This window comes from Fusarium flagelliforme, assembly GCF_020744385.1.
Source record: "Fusarium flagelliforme strain FIESC 12 MPI-CAGE-AA-0113 chromosome Unknown B0J16scaffold_2, whole genome shotgun sequence".
Taxonomy (NCBI): domain Eukaryota; kingdom Fungi; phylum Ascomycota; class Sordariomycetes; order Hypocreales; family Nectriaceae; genus Fusarium; species Fusarium flagelliforme.
Window position 1 is genome coordinate 2,522,689 of NW_025763504.1, and position 19,596 is coordinate 2,542,284.

Below are 19,596 nucleotides of genomic sequence, written 5' to 3' on the forward strand. Positions count from 1 at the left end.
CTATTTACTTCACTACCTACTTACCTATTCGGCTACCCTACCACAATTATCGATGGCTCACTGGCGTTGCCATGGAACTATCTGGACGAGGCTCGTTGTCTCGAGATATCGTTAGAAATAGCCACATCATCAGTTGTTGAATTGCCATTGATTGCCTCGAACCATCACTGATCATTGCCATGGTTCGTAATGCCTACCCTAGAAGCTAAGAGGTAACATTTGCTGTCACAAGGTTGATAGATAAGGTTGTACACACGTAAGCGGCTCGAGAGATGAGATCCTATGTCAACAGCTGCATGTGATGTTCTATCTCCTGATCGAAAGAAACAACCACCACAAAAGCAGATGAGTTGATTGACGTCAGTGGCTTCCCCCAGGCCGATGAAGCTAGTGGTAGTGGTGTGGCCGCATTGACGGCCCAAGGGGCACTGATATGCAAATTAGGGGATGTTCATACCCGTGGCTACTGTCTCAGACAACAATTAATTCCAATAGGGGATTCTAGGCCAGCTTGACGCTTGTGAATACGCACGACACTGGAAAGAGGCTGCAACATGATAAATAACGATATGCAGTTGAACAAGCTTTATATAGAAGGGAGCTACCTAGATATATGCGATCGTAGATTTCCGGATTTTTAAAGAACAGGCTATGGTCTAAAGCTCATCCTTTGTATGTGTTCCATCCCCTGCTTTCTGGCTCTCAGTGTTCTCGTTCTTGTCCTTAATGCCCTTGCGTCGTCGATCGAGTGCTGCAATCTCGTTGTCGTAAACAGTCCACTCTGGAACCTGGCGTCTTGCACGGTCGAGTTTGGGCTCCTTAGTTTGTGGGTTATTACAAAGATCGATAGTGCGCGCGTTGGATAGACTTTCATCGCTGCACCAAGTTTCGCACCAGAGCCACTCCTGAGGAAGACTGTGGATTGGAATAGCGAACTGCATGTTATTTGGGAGATCCTGATCCAGGTTGGATAAGCTGTTGGGGTCAGCGGACAGTTGGTGGTACTGTTGCCGGAGACGATCTCCTGCGGCCAGCTGGCGGAAGCGGTTGAGGTCAACAACGTAGAGCGCCGAGATATGATATGGCAGTCCGCGAAGATAATTTGCCCAATAGCCTTGCTTCCAGAACCTGAAGCCTTCCATTTCAGTGCGCGAGTCACACATAGGTGTGAAACCATACGGTGCACCCTCAAGGTCGTGATTCACAAGATCCATCATATCAGTGCGAACAACTTGATCTGCGTCAACAAAGATGACCTTGTCAAGAGAAAGAGGAAACAACACATCGAGGAATAGGATCTTGTATCCCCAGATCTCACGCTGCTTCTCCTTTTGTTGACGAAGCCAATGTGGCCACTTGTAGGTGACCATCTCGTACTTAAATCCGTACTCAGCCGCCATATGGGGGATGAATTCTTTGAAAGAGGGTGAAAGGAATTGCTCAATGAACCAAAACTTGACTGTGTGCTTTGTGTTTCGCATAACTGATACCATCATGATGTTGAGCATGCGCTCGTACAAATGACCGCTAGCAACACTGAAAATGTTGATTTCAGCATGTTCTTTAGCGGAAATTTCCTTAGGCGACTTCGTCCCTCCGAGGAAACTTTCGGCAAACTTGAGACCCTTGGCAACAATGCCATCGTTTTCACTGTCGGGAGATTCCAGGACATCAACCTCTTCCATTCCGGGCTTGCGGTTGAGACGCGGGTACAGAGTCGTACCCTTAAAATCCATGAGGGCAATTTCCGTGCCTTCGTCTCCAGGAACAGCAGCGTAGCCTTGGGCACCAACACTCTCGATGTTGAAGATCTTGGAGCTACGACCTTCCTTAAGTTGGATGTTGTAGAATCCAGGGTTGGCCTTGAACTGGAAGTACCCGAGGTTTGCCATAACAATGGTATCCGTTACGAGAGGATCCTTCTCAGTCGCTAGTGCCAATTGTGCACCCCTTGGAGCACCCCGTTTGCCATCTCTCGAGTGACCCTCAATAAGAATGTTCTCTAATTCGTAAGTTACATCAATATCTGCTTTGACAGAGCTAAGCTTGATGTTATCCAAGTCCTGGACCGAATCTTTGGCAGCCACCAACCAAGCAGGAGGAACATCCACTCCTGCTGTTAGTAGAGCTTCTGAAGGAAGGCCCTTGAAAAGGGCTTTGGGACTTTGAACGTGGCCAGAAGCGTCAAAGGATGGCGTGGAATCGAGCACATATCGGAAGAAGCGTTTGATGGGAAGCTCATCTATTACCTCTTTTGGATTCATGAAGAGCTTTAGGTACACGCCATCAAGCTCCGACAATACCTTGAGGATAGGAGCCCATCGTTGTCCTTGTTCACTGGTGGGGTTGAGGAGACCGGCAATATGAATACTTGCAGTTTCTGGGTTGCCAACTTCAATGGCGCTGTGCGTCGAGTTCCAGGTGCTGTAAAGAGTACTTCGAATCGACGGGGCGGACTCGAAAATCCCCTGAGGCAGGTCAGAAATGGTAGAAAGTGCGGTGATGGAGGTGAGCTTCGCGGCAGCAAGTGGATCTGATAGCTTATCCGCAAATCCAAGCTCCTTAATTGCAGCATAAACAGGAAGGATCCTGTTGCGCTGTTCAAACTCCAAGAGCTGCTTTATGTCATCATTCTTAAATGAAATTTCAGATGGTAGGGGGCCAACTACTCGACCATTGAGAAGTAGGCTCTTGGTTCCTGGCAGAATATTGGAAGTAGACAGGAAGTTAGATAGCTTCGTAGCAAAACCGTCCTCTTCAGCTGTCCATGATGCTTCAAGTACAGCTTTCAGGTCATCCTTGCTCTTCATCTCAGCAAGTTTAACTTCGCTAAGCTTGAAGGCCCCATTGATAGCATGGGCATCCGTAGGGGAAGGAGGATTGTGAATAATATCAAGCCGAATTCCGCGATTGTTGCGCTTGAACTCAAGCGCAGCAATCAGAAGATCTTGCCCATCATCTGTGTTGAGGTCGGCGATGGTGGTGAGTACGGCCCAGTCTTCTTTAGCACTCTCGGGATCAGCAGGTAAGACGGCCACTTTTCCGAATAGTCCCGCATGCTCTGTGTAGAGTTTGTTGATATCTAGAATACGGAGTGCCTTATCATCATCGGGGAAGATATATGTGTTTCTCTTCGAAAGTGCGCTGTTAAGGAAGAGGTCCGAAACGGTCGCCTCTTCATTGACGTGTCCAAAGTATACAGCTTTCTGGATTGTTTGTTGATCCTCAGTTAATCGCTGGCCCATCGCCTGCACCCAGCTCTTTTCACGTGGGATAGCCATGCCATTGACAAAGATGGGGCGCACAGTGGTGTCAGCGTTGAGGCGACTTGCCCAAGCCTGGCTTGCCTTGACTTTCTGCACATAAGACTCTGCCTCAAGAACCTCGCTCAGAGTCATCTTGGTCATTTCTGGTAGCGGCTCTCGTCCATCGATAGCTCTGGCGAAGGACTTCTTATTGGCCACACCTTCTGGCCCCTCCTCGCTCTCCTGCAGATAGGTTATGAGAGCTTCAAAGCCATAAGTTTCCATCAAATGATACACCACCTTGGTTTGTGCGGTAGATTCAGGCGTAGTGGCCAAAGGAACAATGCCAAAGCGTATGGTGATCCCGCGTTGCATGAACTGAGCCAACTGACCGAAGGCTCTTCCGTCTTCAAGGTTGGTGAAATCAACAGGGGCAACAACGTGAAACAAGTTAATGGCAACCTGTGGAAGCTGGCCTGGGTACGTACGTTGAAGGAGCTACATAATGATTAGCGATGGGATTTTAAGATCGGACTTTTACATACCGCAGTCAGATCGCTAGGAAACTTTTGATACCGGGCGTCCTTCTCAAGGTCATTGAGCCACATGACAGCTTTTCCGTTCTCCAGGCGATCAGTCCAGTCAAACCTTGGGGGCTCATCATCGGCTTTTGAACTGGCAATCTCCGAATGGCCCAAGAGTGAGACGGCCTGTTGACCGCTGAAGCCAAGTTCGCGAACGCCATCAATGAGCTTGCGTTCACGTCGGATCATTTCAATGAGTGCAAAGGGTTCAACCTGACGCTCAATGAGTTGTACGCCGTTCATCCAGAGGAAGTTAATACCACTGGGGACGCCGGCAGCGACATTTTTCTCCTGCTCCGCAACAAAGTCCTGAGTGACTTCATGGGAGGCAATTGACGCCGAGAACTTAGGAAAGTCCTGTGTTGACTTTACTAAAGCATCGAGAGGGTTCTCACTCTTCAGGATGAAAGATGCAGCCTTTAGACCCAGAGATGCTAGTTCGGACGATGAAAGAGGTTTCAGATCAGCAACATCCTCGGTGGCATCAAGATCGACATCGGCGGCAACAGGCGTTTGAGGGGTCTTCTGGCCTCCCTCACGATCATCAATCACGATATAATCAGTTCGCTTCAGATCCAACTTGACACCATAGCCGCTCACAGGCAAAGGAGGACGGGAAGCGCCGGCGCTTCGACGGTACCGCAGTCTGTATGACAGATTACCCTGCCTAGCAGCCTTAGAGAGGGCGTCGTGAAATGGGCCAAAGGAAGTGGATGCAGGATCGGCGTAAAGGATGGCGTCTTTTCCAAGTCCCAAAACTCGATCGAATGGCAGCACTTTAACTTGTCTATCTTCTGTTAGGAATGTGATATCGGTGTGTCAAACTCATCGAACTTACTTGGTAGATACTTCTCCCTCTACAGATGTATCGAGCGATGGAGAACAGTATTTGCTGTTGTCAACCAAAGCCCAACTATCGCAGCTATCGGCACCATTCGCTTGAGGTTCGGGGTCGACAGCTGTGCTGTAATATTGGTAGTGTGCTTCAATACGAGGCGCAGCAGCTCGTAATGATAGAGAGAGCTTGAAGGTAGAAAGAGCCTCAGGTGTGGTGATATGATCATCGTTCTGGAGAACCTCTAGAAACTGATCGTAGAGCTCTGCATCTGATTTGGCGGATACAAAATAGCCACTGGCTATTTTGTCGAGAAGCGGGAAGTACGCTGTTGAGTTCTCCCCGGCAGCTGTCTCACTATGAGGTGTTAGAGCTAGCCTTTGAATGGCCCATGAGAAACGTTATAAACTTACAGAAGTTCAAGTAGATATGGTCCACGAGGAAAGGCAGCATTCATGCCAACATTGATCGATGGGGATGCAGACGCACCAGCAACAGCCAATAAGGCCATGGTCATGCATTGAGATAAACACGGCATCTTTGCGACTTATCAGAAGCAAGGCATATAGTCTTTTTTGGCCGTTGACTATGGCAGTTCCTCGCGATGGAGGGGCAAAAGACAGCTCTCCCAAGCTTCGATGACAAAGGACAAAGAATTGTAGCTTATATGAGGAAATGGAATTTCACAAGCTCTTGTCTACATGCGACAAGCTCTCAATTGCCAGTATCGACACCATGTATCAAGAGCGAAGAAGGCTGACCGTTTCGAGGTCTTGGGAACGAACAGCGTCACTTAAACCAGGAGCTGTCTACATTAGGTTTAGCGCCAAACGACGTCGTTAGAGGGAGTGCTGGACTTTCCTTTCCTTACGTGGCAGAAACAGCACCCCCTGCATCTCCAGCCACATTCAGGGAGTCGGTCCCCCACTTGCCAGTGTTACCACCTGTCCCCCTCCACCGGGGGAATAATGTTCCATAGATTACAGTGGCTTTGCACCGAGCTCCACTTGCACTCCCCCCCAGAATGATAGGATAGCCCACATTAAGCATCGTGTTCAATTGCCCAAGGCTAGGAGTTCGCTTCGTTGGCCAGCATTCAACTACATCTCCCTTACAACTCCTATAATCCTCTCTTCACTCTTTCCGTGCTGTGCTGTGCTGTGCTGGTCAGCTCGCTTCCGACTCTTGCGATCCAGCTAAAAGCAAGCCCAACAGCTGCTTCCATCGACCGCTTTCTGGGCGTCTTGAATTGTTCCACCCCTTAATGCTTGAAGCTGCGGCTTCACCTCCCCGCCAATATGCAGTCCTCCCCCGGAATGTTGACTAAGGTATGAAAGCACAATGGCAATGAATCTTGACAGCACTGACAGTCTTCTTTGCGCAGTTCGAGTCCAAGTCCTCGAGAGCTAAAGGCATTGCCTTTCACCCCAAGAGGTTTGTAGTCCGACGTCGCTGAACCGCATCGCAAGCTCCGAAGCTGACAAGTCACCATCAGACCATGGATCCTCGTTTCGCTACACTCTTCCACCATTCAGCTCTGGGATTACCGAATGGGAACTCTAATTGATCGCTTCGAGGAGCACGATGGTCCCGTCCGTGGTGTCGACTTCCACAAGACACAACCGCTTTTCGTCTCTGGCGGTGACGACTACAAGATCAAAGTCTGGTCCTACCAGACCCGACGGTGCCTTTTCACCCTCAATGGCCATCTCGATTATGTTCGAACCGTCTTCTTCCATCACGAGCTTCCATGGATTTTGTCAGCCTCCGATGACCAGACCATTCGGATATGGAACTGGCAGAACCGGTCGCTGAGTATGTTGAAATGGTAACCCTGGCCTGGTAGTTCACAATGCTGACCTTCTGATAGTTTGTACCATGACTGGCCACAACCACTATGCAATGTGTGCTCAGTTCCACCCCAAGGAAGACCTCGTCGTATCTGCGTCACTCGATCAGTCCGTCCGCGTTTGGGACATCTCCGGCCTCCGAAAGAAGCACTCCGCCCCTACCTCGATGTCCTTCGAAGACCAGATGGCGCGCGCCAACCAGAACCAGACCGATATGTTTGGAAATACCGATGCTGTTGTCAAGTTCGTTCTCGAGGGCCACGACCGTGGCGTCAACTGGGTCGCTTTCCATCCCACCATGCCCCTCATTGTTAGCGCTGGTGACGACCGTTTGGTAAAACTGTGGCGCATGAGCGAGACCAAGGCTTGGGAAGTCGATACTTGCCGAGGACACTTTCAGAATGCGTCAGGATGTCTTTTCCACCCCCATCAGGATCTAATCCTGTCTGCCGGAGAGGACAAGACCATCCGCGTCTGGGACTTGAACAAACGAACTGCTGTTCAATCTTTTAAGCGTGAGAATGACCGTTTCTGGGTTATCGCGGCCCATCCCGAGATCAACCTTTTTGCTGCTGGTCACGATAATGGTGTTATGGTCTTCAAGCTGGAGCGGGAGCGCCCTGCTTCTGCTGTTCACCAGAACCTTCTTTTCTACGTTACCAAGGAGAAGCACGTCAAGTCTTATGATTTCCAGAAGAACATCGAGAGCCCTACACTCCTATCGCTCAAGAAGCTTGGCAGTGCCTGGGTCGCACCCCGAACACTGTCCTTCAACCCTGCCGAGCGATCCATCTTGGTTACTTCGCCAGCGGATGGCGGATCTTACGAACTGGTTAACCTGCCCAAGGATGGTTCCGGTGCTATCGAACCCGCTGAGTCCAAGCGAGGTGCCGGCAGCTCTGCCATTTTTGTTGCCCGTAACAGATTCGCCGTTCTCAACTCCGCCAACCAGACCATCGACATCAAGGACCTCTCCAACAACACCACTCGATCCTTCAAGCCTCCTACTGGCACCACCGACATCTACTTTGGAGGCACTGGCAACCTTCTAATTATCACACCCACCGCTGTCCACCTTTATGATATCCAGCAAAAGAAGAGCACTGCTGAGCTTGCCGTCAATGGTGTTAAGTATGTTGTCTGGTCTAATGACGGACTTTACGCCGCCCTTCTAAGCAAGCACAACGTCACCATTGTGTCGAAGACTCTTGAGCAAGTCAGCACTTTACATGAGACGATTCGTATCAAGAGCGCCACTTGGGATGATGCTGGTGTTTTGCTTTACTCAACTCTGAACCATGTCAAGTACACTCTCTTGAACGGCGACAACGGCATTGTCAGAACCCTCGACCAGACTGTCTATTTGGTCAAGGTCAAGGGCCGCAATGTGTACTGCCTTGACAGAGCTGCCAAGCCCCGCATTCTCCAAATTGACCCTACGGAATATCGATTTAAGCTGGCTCTCGTCAAGCGCAACTATGAGGAGATGCTCCACATCATTCGAAACTCCAGTCTTGTTGGTCAATCAATTATCTCGTATCTCCAGAAGAAGGGATACCCCGAAATCGCCCTCCAGTTCGTCCAGGACCCTACCACTCGTTTTGATCTTGCTGTTGAGTGTGGCAATCTTGATGTTGCCGTTGAGATGGCCAAGGAACTTGACAAGCCTAAGTTCTGGACCCGCCTCAGTACCGAAGCGCTGTCTCATGGAAACCACCAGGTTGTTGAGATGTGTTACCAAAAGCTCAAGCAGTTTGATAAGCTGTCTTTCTTGTATTTGGCTACTGGTGACCGTGCAAAGCTTGCCCGTATGGCCAAGATTGCAGAGCATCGTGGTGATTTTACATCGCGATTCCAAAATGCTGTTTATCTTGGAGAGGTTGAGGACCGTATCCAGATGTTTAAGGAGATTGACCTTTGTAAGTGCCATTAATTTCCATTCTAGTGACTGCAACTGACCTTTTCTAGACCCTCTTGCCTATATGACCGCCAAGTCCCATGGTCTTGAGGAGGAGTGCCAGTCCATCCTAGAGGCCACTGGTCTTACTGAGGAGGACCTCACTCTGCCCACTCTAGGAAGCCCCTTGTCTGCCCCTGCGGCGATTGTTCCAACCTTCAAGGCTTCCTGGCCTACTAAGGCTACCTCGCAGTCCTTCTTTGAAAAGGCTCTACTCGGCCAAGTTGAAGGTCTTTCCTTGGAGGATGAACCCGCTTCCGCCAACACAGGCTTCGAGGATGCTATGGAAGTCGATTCAGCTGCCAAGCGTAACGGTGCTCTGATTGACGACGATGATGAAGATGCTGCTGGCTGGGATATGGGAGATGATGATGTCCCTGAGGCTGACAGCGATTTTGTCAACGTCGAGAGTGTTGACGCAGGTGGCGCTGCCAGCAGCGAGGCCGATATGTGGGCGCGAAACTCACCCTTGGCTGTTGATCACGTCGCTGGTGGCTCTTTTGAAACTGCTATGCAGCTTCTCAACCGACAGGTTGGTGCTGTCGATTTCGCGCCATTGAAATCACGATTCCTTGAAGTCTACTCAGCTTCCAAGACTTTCCTCCCTGCTTCTGAAGGCCTCCCCCCTCTGGTAAACTATGTTCGCAGGACTCTGGATGAGACTGATCCCAGGAAGGTCTTGCCCATCATTCCTCGCGATCTGGAGCACCTTGCTTCCAACGACCTTCAAGCAGGTTATGATACCATGAAAGCCAACAAGCTGGAGGCTGGTATTGGTATCTTCAAGGGTATCCTTCACTCCATTCTCGTGAATGCTGTATCAAGTGAGGATGAAGTCGCCGAAGCCAAGAAGCTCATCACCTCGGCCAGTGAGTATGCCGTTGCCATGAGCATCGAGCTTTCAAGGAGACAATTGGGCGCTCCTGATGTTGTGGCTAAGGATCCAGAGAAGCTCCAAAGGAGCTTGGAGCTATCAGCCTACTTCACCATTCCTAAGATTGAGGTGCCCCACCGACAGCTTGCTCTGCTGAGTGCCATGCAACTGGCTATCCGCAACAAGAACTACAACTCTGCTTTGAGCTTTGCCAACCGCATTATTGCCAACGGAGGTGCCACTAAGATTGTAGAAAACGTAAGTAGCATTTGCGCCGTACAACTTTTATTTACCTACTGACTAATTTCATGCAGGCCAAGAAGACTAAGGCTCAATGCGAGCGCAATCCCAATGATGCTATTGAGATTGAGTTCGACCAGTTCGCCGAATTTGATGTGTGCGCTGCCAGTCATACACCCATCTACAGCGGCACTGCTTACGAGGAGTGTGCCTTTGATGGCTCAAAGTACCACACCAAGTACAAGGGCACTGTCTGCCGCGTGTGTGAAGTGTGTGAGATTGGCAAGCATGGAAGCGGCTTGAAGCTGTTCGCCTAAGCTCGCAGAACCTAGTCAAAGATTTAATGATGAAAGCGGACAGTCGGGATAAGGAGTTTCGAGTCAACGATGTATGAAAAGAGCCAGATAGATGAGGCGGAAGGTCTGGGGCTCCAAAAAAGGTTTGACTTGAACGATTGGTTGATAGAAACATGGCCAAGGAGTCATGCTATTGTAGTTGCAACTTAGCCTGATTATATGCGTGAAGCAAAAGATCATGGAATCACGTTTCAAAAGACGTATGTTTGATGCTTGTTAATTGGCGACTCGTCTGCAAAGCGAGGCCCTCAAGTTGAATTAGTCGTACAACAATCCTTTCTCTCCTCCCTACGTGTCTATGTTTGTCTTCGTATCCCTTTCTCAGTGCTAGTATAAGAGCACATCCATTAAACAATCGTCTCAAGCTCGCGGGCGTAGCCCAAAGCGTTCTCTATCACCATTTGGCTCATCTCCTTGGTCTGATCGCCGTCCTCGCCTTCAGCAGCATCAGGGAAATAAATTTGACCATCCCGAACAATCCAGCCACGGTGGTGAGCAAAAGAAATGACGTCGCCCTCGGAGTCCAAGAAGAGGAGGGACTTGGTGGAGCTAATTGGCAGGCTAGGGTATGCGCGTTCGCTGCTGGAAGCAATCTCGGAACGGATCTGGTTCTTAAGAATCTGTGATGGAGTCAGCATTAGTGAGTTAGAAATGCTTGGGTTAATATAGGCAGCCTACCTCTGAGAATACGCTGTACTCGTCGCAAGGTACCTCGCTGCTCTTCATGGCCTTCCACACCCTGTCGTAAGATCCTTCCATCAACCACCTCTCCAGGCGGATAGGGTAGCCCAGGTATCGATCGCTCTCGACGTCACCGCCACCTCCCTCACGGTTCTCCAAGCTCTCAAGCTCAGTGTGGAACTCGGCGTATCGGCCCTGCGTCAAGAGCAGAAGCAAGCTCAGACCGGTGATCTTGTTGCGCTCGGCGAGGTTGGGTGGGAGAACGGAAGCGGGCAGCTCGTAGAAAGGCTGGAGCTGCTGGACGTAGCGAGTGAAGGCTTCGGGGTTGCGGGCACGGATGGCGAATAGAGCGCCCTGCTCGTAGGTTTCGCGGGCAAGAGGCAGGAGTTGCGTGGGTGTCGATGGGGAGGGCGTCAAAGCGTTGAGCTTGAGAAGTGCGAGCTTGGCCTTTGAGAGGAGGGCGTTGGCATCAGCATAGCTCATGGAGGGGGAGTGCTTGAGCTGAGAGATGATCTGGGAGAGATTGCGTTCGGCCATGGTGGGCAACGGGTTGTTTTTGCGTATTCTAGTATATCAAATATATGAGCACGCAATGGCGATTTATCGAGAGAGTTGTGGTGGTGGAGATATGATCAATGGTGTGGTGTTTGTGTTGAGGATAGTGTTGATGATGATATCCATTCAAGCTTCACCAGGCTGCATCCAGTGACGCGAGGCCACGGCACATGCCTGTGGTTGTGTTAAGCGCTTTGTTGCAGGGGACCTCGGGTAAAGGATGTTCCGGGTATCCGAGCTGGTTAGGTACTATCGAAATGGCTTTGCGATATTCATTGAACATAACATTCAGGTACGAAGAGATTCGCTGATATTTTGATATGACTTTATTTCTTTCTGTCTAGACCAATCAAGACGAATGATCTCATCTTTTCCTGGAACTGAGTGACAGTCAGTTGCGCCTATCGATGCGAATGAATGAAATGAAATCGCCTCTGTCTGGTGGCATTTATACTCGCATCGATGTTATGTATAAGAACATTTCCTTCTTATCATTACATCGGTACGGCTGCTGAGATTTAATAAATACTTCCCACAAAATAAGACGTAGTCGATGGTTCGCCAGAGATGAGTTGAACCGATAGGTTACATTGGTTCATAACATGTTGCTCGTATCACCATCGACTTGTCTCATGGCTTTGCGGAGTTCTGCGGTTTCTGTAAGGCAGTGTGTTTGTGTGCGTGGAACTCTTCATATAACAACTCCGATGTACAACTAACATAATTCCTGGCCCTCTCATCTCCGTTGCAAACAAGTAACCCACTTTGTTCCAATTTTCTAGCCGCAAGATTAAGTGTTGGCTATCAGATAAACGGATCTGTAAATAGCAACTGGGGCTGTGGCTGTGGCTGAGCAGATGTATCAATTGAACCTGTCTATGACAGCTCAGCAGTGTGCCAAGGGCATATCTGTGCAAGACAGAAGTCGAGTCGATTAGGAATTGAGAGGCGTTGTGAGAAGCTGAACTATCACAATCACGGTCAGCCTCTCTGAACTATCTATATGGCCTTGCAAGTTCGCCTGTGGCGGACTCCAACCTCAAATTGGAGAGCGAGACGAAGCCTGAAAAGGCTGGGGGGTGGAAACCACCAGCTCAAGATGTAAGGTCCCGTGCCTGTGCTGAGCTTTGTATCTGCCTTGTGGCGCGTTAATGTATGCAATTTCCACTCTCAAGATAGATACCTAAACTGTGGTGTTCAACGGGTGATAGTCCTGGGTTTAAATGATAGGGCGGGGTGTTGCCGTTCCGTGGCACCCGCCTCCATTCTATCTAAGCGGGCTCCCTTCTGGACGTTACCAGGCAAGAGGCATCTGACGTCGAAGATTTTAGGCCTTACCTTAGCTAGTAGTTTAGGTAAATCGGATATTTGGTTCGTCTAATGCCACTCTTCGAAACATCCCTTCTTTATTCATATCTTACCGTTTTCCCGATCCTCTTGCTTCTTTCCCTTTTCTTTATTTAACGTCGACAGATTCACCAATACCCCTCCATATCTACGTCAGTTGTCGATCAATTGATTGATACGATAACCCAAGAATTGATTGATTGCGCCGTTGAAGGATCTGGAGCCAGATCCCTGCTGAGAATCAGTTACATACGTCCTTTTGCTCGCAAAACGTTAATAGCACCAGCCTCGCTCCCGTCGCTTTCCCCCACGCCTGGTCCGGTCTGGTCTGGTCTGGTCTGGTCTGTCGCGCATTTGTTCTCTGCCCCGCCCGCCATTTTCCAACCGCCCACAGTTCCATCCATTCAAGCAGGGTTCCATATGCTGGCTAGTGAAGGTGGTGTCACAGTTACAGCTACAGCTCCAGCAGGTTCTGATTAAAGTACCTGGGCAGTATTGAACTGACGAATACATAACGAACCTACTAGGCACCTGCCATTGCTATTGACCGGGATAGCTTTCTTTTCCCTCTTCAACTTCGTCTACTCAGCCGCAACGCATTTCGTCACCCGCGCTTTCGCTTTCAGCCGCAATGGCAAGCTATCAGCAATACGCCCAGCTCGGCAAGAAAGCTAACAACAGCTCAGCCGCCGCTGGCAATTCTTCATGTAAGCAGTCCACTTTGCTCTCGTCATCCTCTTGTCCTACCCACGCGCCTTGTAAGAGCTGATGTACAGAAGCGGCCTTGTAACCCGTTGGCGATGCTGCGTTTACCAGGTTGATTTGCTTGCTTGATGACTGATTGATGGTCAACTTCGGATACCTGGACATGGCCCCTTGTCTATAACCCAAAACTCAAAGTGCAGAACATGTGCACAACGTCTGAAATGCAACCTCGACTACGGCCCGGGGATCCTCCTTTACGACTGGCCAAAGATACATTACGCACATGCCTCCTGGCCCTGCACGATATGTCACCTACATGACCCCAAGGTTCCTGAGAACTCCAGCGTTGATCAGTTCATCGATCTGGCTACAAAGCTATTTACGGCTGGCGCCTAGTCTGAACTAATGCACTGCCTTCCTGGACCTCAGTGTTGCCAAGCCACTATGGGTCTAAAACAAGTTATGTTTCAGAACACAATTATGCCTGAATATCAGAAAATCCGGAGAAAGAATATTGTGTCTGGGCAATACTGGAGTGTTCGGAGCACTGCCTCCTGGCTTACTGAAAGCCTCGATTGAGGTTCTTTTCTTGCAATCTCAGATCTGACGGCAGTTGTGGCCTCGCTCTTACACGGCAATGGATCGCAATCCATCTTCAGCTCCCACTGGCGTGAGCTCCTAAACTGGCCCCACGGTCGCTCTATATTCCCTGTAACAGGACCCCTGTGCTTGATCATCAGCCCCTGAAGAGGGTTTGATGATAGTGGAGGGTCGCTGTTCAGTATCCCCGCTGCATAATTGCTACCTGCCTACAATTCGGATTACCTCTTGGTTGGGCTTCAGCATGTCGCGCCTTGAACGGGGATTCTCGTTGGACCTTGGAATTATTTTCCTGAACCAAGCAAGAGTGCCTGCCACCAATTTAGCCTTTTCCAGACTTTAAATTTGGAACCGCTGCCGTCAATCAGTCATCAAGCAACGTCCCAACGTGGGAACTTTATCAGTCAAGCACAAGCACAAGCAAGCCAGCGCCTAACGCACGCGCATATTAAACAGCCTCCAGTGCTCACCTCAATCAAAGAGGGGTTACGCCGCCGCTTCTGCAGTCATCGGCGACCGCGCCCCGTCAGCTCTTACATTTGTTCCTAAGGAACGAAAAACAAGGGCCCCCTTCTTTATTCGTCATATCCCCAGTCCCTCTTGCTGACATCTTACGTCCTTTTCGCGATAGACGGCCAACGAACCGAGATGGCTCCCCCACAGTTAGGCGCGACCTTCGTACCCGGCGGTTTCGATGACTATTATATGCCAGAAGTCGTTGCTCCCTCCCCTCAAAGGTATGTTATCTTGGCTTTTCCCCCTTAATCCCATTTCCGGCCCGTTCCCCAGTTTCTATTTCCCATCCTCCTATTCTCAGCCCGATCCTTTGTAAAGCTTGCCAGGTCCGGATGCGGTTGCAACGGTGAAAAGGTGGGGCATGCTGACGATTCTTTGTTGTTATTGTATCTAGGGTAACCCCTCAGGTCCCTCAAAATATGCAGGAGGACCTTCAGCGCATGGAGCTCGAAGCTACTTCTGTTGAACCACGATCCCAAACCGGTCCTCGTCACTCTCGTGAACCCTCGCTGTCGACTTACACCAATCTTCGGGGAACCGACCCGTCTCGGCCCCAGACTGCAACACAGGTCTCAAACGACGACATTCGCGCATACCAGTCCACCGATAAGATCACCGAAAGCCTTAACACTATGAGCTTCGACGCCCCCTCATTTTCACCTTTTCCCAAGGTCAAGGGCGATAACATCCCCCCGACCGATGAGGAAAAGGAAGAGATTCTTTGGAACGCGCGCAAGCATGTTCTTCACTCACAAAATGTTTCCATGCAAATTACATGGGCGCGCGACGTCCTCACTTGGGCCGACATTTCCTCAGAGTCTATGATTCGGGAATATGGCGAGAAGGCCCGGCCCGCCACACCCCGAATAGAACATGAACTTCGAGTCGACGCTGTCAATATTATCACCTATCTGTCGCAACAAGAGCATCCCGAAGCCTTGTACATGCGCTCAAAATGGCTCGAATTTGGCAAATTCGGCAACCGTGTCGACAAGCGTGAGGCTTATATCGGCTACAAGCGTGCTGCAGAGCTCGGCCACGGACGATCCGAGTACCGCATGGGCATGTTGTACGAACAGTCTAATGACATGTCTAAGGCGAAGGAACATTACTACCGCGGCCTTTCTCTCAAGGACTCAGCTTCTTTGTACCGAATGGGCATGATGAGTCTTTTAGGCCAGCACGGCGAGACCAAGGATTACCAGACTGGCCTGGAGCGGATACAAGCTGCGGCTGATAGCTCGGACGAAGATGCTCCCCAGGGCGCGTATGTTTACGGTATGCTCATAGGACGCGACCTGCCAGACATCACCATCCCTGAGGGTTTGCTGCCTAACACCCCCCTAACGACCAAGATGTACATCGAAAAGTCCGCTTATCTCGGTTTCGCCAAGGCCCAGCTCAAGATGGGTCAAGCATATGAACTCTGCCAATTTGGTTGCGAGTTCAACCCATCCTTCTCTCTCCATTATTATGGTCTCGCAGCCAAGCAAGGCCTTCCCGAGGCAGCCCTCGGCGTGAGTCGATGGTTCCTCTTTGGTTATGAGGGTGTTTTCAAGAAGAATGAGTCTTTGGCGTACAAATATGCCCAAGAAGCTGCGGCCGCCAAGCTACCTACGGGAGAATTTGCCTTGGGCTACTACAACGAAATAGGAATTCATGTTGAAAAGAGCTTGGCAGAGGCCCGAAAGTGGTACCAGCTTGCTGCTGATCACGGTAACCAAGACGCTCTTGGTCGACTTGAGTCCCTCGACGATAACAACACTCTATCTAAATCTGACCATGAGACTACCACACTGACCCGCATCAAGTCGCAACATGGATCTCAACGAGGAAAGCGCCCTGACCGGTTCAAACAACCATCACAACAGATGCCCACGCTCAGTGAGGGAAGCGCCCCTGCCTCGCCTGCGCCGGATGGACCAGCCAACTCTTCCCTGGGTATGCGACCTACCATCGTCTCGGAGCACGTCAACTTCCCTGATCCTTCACGAGCTTCTTTCGTACTGCCAGCCTCGAACGATAGACCTCCTGCCTTCAACGTGCGACTGGACTCCAACCAACAGCCAGCCCGGCCACAGTCGGCAGCTCCCTATCCTGACGACGACCGTCCACCGCCTCTGACCGTCCGTTCTAAGTCAACGGCGCCATACCCGGAGGACGATACTCAGACTTCTCCTCGATTCAACCAAGGGGGACCTCACGCAGATCAACCCTCAAGTGCTTTTGGTATCAAGCCCCAGATGGGTGCCGGTCGAGGTATGCCTCAGTCCCAATCTATGGGTAACCTTCATCCTGGAGGTCCTGGAGGTCCTGGAGGTCCTGGAGGACCAGGCCGACCTGATCCTCGCAACAGAGCTGCATCTACAGGGTGGGAAGGCCAACAAGGCCCTGGAGGACGTCCTTCTCCCTACCCTGAAGACAACGGGTCACAGTACCCTGGTGGTCTCCAGAAGGCCCCAACTGGAGGGCAATACTCGCCAGGTTTGCAAAGCCCACAATCTCAAAATTATGAACGCTTCTCTCGTGTACCTGGGGCGAGCGGTCGCCCTGAGCGCGGAAGCTCCTTGCCTCAGAATCAGCAGCAACAACAACCCCCGCCAAATGCACGTCCTCCACGTACTTCAAGTGCGCAGCCGCCTATGGGTGGACCCGGCGGTAGGCCATCCCCAGGGCCTTTTGGTGGACCCCAGGGAGGACCTCAAGGGGGTCCTTCTGGCCCTCCAAGGACTGGCAGTGCTCCTCCGTCACAGTTCCAGAGACCTGATAACAAACCGAGCCCGGCTCCCAGCGCTCAGACTATGCCCCCGAAGCCTGGTAAGCAGGGACCACCTGGCAAGCAGGGACCAGCGACGTTTGAAGATATGGGTATCCCACAAGGAAAGCAGGACAATGACTGCGTAAGTTCCCTCTCATACAGCTGTATGAGTTTTTGATCAGATGGCTAACAAAGTTAATAGGTTGTCATGTAGACATGGGAAGTGGACGAGCAAGACTATAGTAGTCGGGAAATACATGGATCAGTTGATACAGGACACGAACACATAAAGTTGGGTGAAGGGGCATCTTTTTGGAGTCGAGCTTACGAGCGGAATGCATTTGTATCAGGCTCAGAAGTAAATAACCGTGAAAACGGGACAGGCTGGCGGGTCATGGCGCCTACGCGCTATTTGTTTGGATATCGAATATTGTAAGTATCATACGGTTTCTCAATGTACTGAATGGATGAAAACTACGGAATGCTTTGTGTAGATGGCAATACATTATGACGACAATACATTTTCTAGCAGACATCGCCTGAAGCGTTTGCTACCGAGTGTTCTAGTGATCATAGTACAATTGTATTTGGTAACTGAATTGTTGTTCAATTAAGAAGTGATGGTTGACATGAACACATAGGTAGCCAGCACAACAAGATGGGAACACAGATTGAGCCTGCGAACAATGGTATAGAACTACAGGAAGGAAATGTCTATATAAACCTGCTTCGAAGCTTTTTAGCAACGATTTTCGCATCATCAAACAACCGGAGTTAACATACCAACATCGATATCAGCATAACAGGGGAATTTACCTTGCAGACCTCGCAATCTATTACTTTTCTCCTGTATCTTCTCTTACTACCACTTCCTTACTGCCAACCTCTTCTTTTTAGCCTCCAAAATGAGTCCTTGGGATCGCTTCAGAAGAAGCCGTTTTACTGAGCGGCCGGAACCTGGCAATCTTTCTTCATCGACAGAAACCCTATCGGAGAATCTTTCAGTCCTAGAGAGACCAGATTTTCCTAGAGCCCAAGAGGGTCCTACTCCTGCCGGTAGCGTCGACGGATCAGCTCGGGAGGTATCACCAGATCATGAAACCTTGGAAGAGTTCGGGCTCAGCCTCTTGGAGCGAGCTAGGGATTTTCTCTTCGGCGTCTTTTCGTCAAGCGACCGACCTGAGCAGGGTCCTCATCCTGACCGTGGATGGAGACCTTGGCTTCTCATCTTGGCTTGTTTCTTGGTCTTCATGAACACCTGCGGCTGGACTAATTCTTTTGGTTTCTTCCAAGCCTATGACGCCGAGAATACTTCACTTGAAGTAGAACAAGTCTCACGGATCGGCTCTTTGAGTGCTTTCCTGCTCTTCTTCGTCGGGGCTTTGGTAAGCCATTTTGTTCACGCTGATAACATCAACTGGATCTTCAGCGTTGGCATAGTGTTTCAATCCTTTGGAACCATTCTTACTCCAACCTGCGATCAGTACTGGGAGTACTTGGGGGCGCAAGGCGTCTTGGTCGGTTTGGGTCACGGCCTCGTCTTTTCCCCTGTCTTGGCCGTTCTATCGACTCGTTTTGCGCAAAGAAGGCTTTTGAGAATGGGAATCGCTGCTAGCGGAAGCTTCGCAGGAGGCGCTTTGTTTACGTGCCTCTTCCAGGATCTCCTACCCAAGGTGGGTTATCATTGGACGTCGGTCATCGTGAGCTGGGTGAAGTTGGTGTCTTTGGTCATCGCTATGATACTGATGAAACCTCGAGCCAACTCTCCAACGCTTGAACTTTTGATTCAGTTTACTCCCTTCAAGGATATCGAGTATGTCTTGTACATCATCGCTTCTCTCTGTACCACTTTCGGTGTTTATCTTACTTATTTCTTCCTATTAGCATATTCCCAAACCGCCCTTGACGGAACCTACCCTTTTGGGGACTCGCTCACTATGTTTTCTGTCTCCAATGCCACTGGCTTTCTATCCATCCTCTTCTTCATCGCATCTTATTTCTTTGGTGTCATCAACGTATCAGCCCCAGCCACGCTGATTGCTGCCATCATGCTGTACTCCTGGATGGCTGTGAGTAGCCAGACAGGCTTGTATGTCTGGTCCTCGATATACGGTATCTTCGCTGCAACAGTACAGATTCTGCTCCCCATGGGTGTGCTGATGTTGACAAACAGTAGGGACAATAGCGGTTTCAAGATCAGCCTGGCATTCATGGTCGTGAGCTTTGCAGCTCTGGGCGGACCGCTTATTGCAGCCAGGATCATCGAGCATGAGGGAGGCTACAAGGGCGCGCAGATATTTGGTGGCTCGGCAATGCTTTTGGGGTCTGCAATTTTGATGGCGGCGAAGGGTTTGAGTCTGAAAAAGCCTGGGGTTGAATTGAAGTCTAAGGTCTAAGGATTTTTGGATGTTGGGCTTCGGAAATGAGAGGAATCCGGACGACGTGAACAGTGGTGTTGATCATCATAGTACATATCTTCGACCGCTTGAGTAG

The 19,596-nt window shown here is 50.3% G+C and overlaps 5 protein-coding genes across 5 annotated transcripts; 3 read left to right on the plus strand and 2 right to left on the minus strand.

Annotated features, from left to right (window-relative positions):
* Positions 1 to 528: 528 nt before the first annotated feature.
* On the minus strand, positions 529 to 5,416 carry B0J16DRAFT_333288 (UDP-glucose:glycoprotein glucosyltransferase-domain-containing protein). Its single transcript, XM_046126805.1, has 4 exons — positions 5,078 to 5,416; positions 4,668 to 5,021; positions 3,791 to 4,616; positions 529 to 3,743 (listed from the first exon to the last, which is right to left on the minus strand). The coding sequence occupies exons 1-4, from the start codon at positions 5,200 to 5,202 to the stop codon at positions 657 to 659; spliced, it is 4,392 nt and encodes a 1,463-aa protein (XP_045986453.1). The 5' UTR covers positions 5,203 to 5,416; the 3' UTR covers positions 529 to 656.
* A 296-nt stretch (positions 5,417 to 5,712) lies between these two features.
* On the plus strand, positions 5,713 to 9,934 carry B0J16DRAFT_62209 (coatomer WD associated region-domain-containing protein). Its single transcript, XM_046134187.1, has 6 exons — positions 5,713 to 5,992; positions 6,049 to 6,098; positions 6,160 to 6,479; positions 6,535 to 8,433; positions 8,483 to 9,603; positions 9,660 to 9,934. Exons 1-6 carry the CDS (start codon positions 5,963 to 5,965, stop codon positions 9,900 to 9,902), a joined length of 3,663 nt encoding a protein of 1,220 aa, XP_045986454.1. The 5' UTR covers positions 5,713 to 5,962; the 3' UTR covers positions 9,903 to 9,934.
* A 199-nt stretch (positions 9,935 to 10,133) lies between these two features.
* Positions 10,134 to 11,319, minus strand: B0J16DRAFT_62213 (SAC3/GANP/Nin1/mts3/eIF-3 p25 family-domain-containing protein). The gene is made up of 2 exons (XM_046134188.1): positions 10,620 to 11,319; positions 10,134 to 10,561 (listed from the first exon to the last, which is right to left on the minus strand). Exons 1-2 carry the CDS (start codon positions 11,157 to 11,159, stop codon positions 10,289 to 10,291), a joined length of 813 nt encoding a protein of 270 aa, XP_045986455.1. The 5' UTR covers positions 11,160 to 11,319; the 3' UTR covers positions 10,134 to 10,288.
* A 3,046-nt stretch (positions 11,320 to 14,365) lies between these two features.
* On the plus strand, positions 14,366 to 17,457 carry B0J16DRAFT_62267 (uncharacterized protein). The gene is made up of 2 exons (XM_046134189.1): positions 14,366 to 17,245; positions 17,306 to 17,457. The coding sequence occupies exons 1-2, from the start codon at positions 14,765 to 14,767 to the stop codon at positions 17,315 to 17,317; spliced, it is 2,493 nt and encodes an 830-aa protein (XP_045986456.1). The 5' UTR covers positions 14,366 to 14,764; the 3' UTR covers positions 17,318 to 17,457.
* Positions 17,458 to 17,703: 246 nt separating this feature from the next.
* On the plus strand, positions 17,704 to 19,589 carry B0J16DRAFT_333294 (major facilitator superfamily domain-containing protein). The gene is made up of 2 exons (XM_046126806.1): positions 17,704 to 19,232; positions 19,280 to 19,589. The coding sequence occupies exons 1-2, from the start codon at positions 18,009 to 18,011 to the stop codon at positions 19,286 to 19,288; spliced, it is 1,233 nt and encodes a 410-aa protein (XP_045986457.1). The 5' UTR covers positions 17,704 to 18,008; the 3' UTR covers positions 19,289 to 19,589.
* The last annotated feature ends 7 nt before the right edge of the window (positions 19,590 to 19,596 follow it).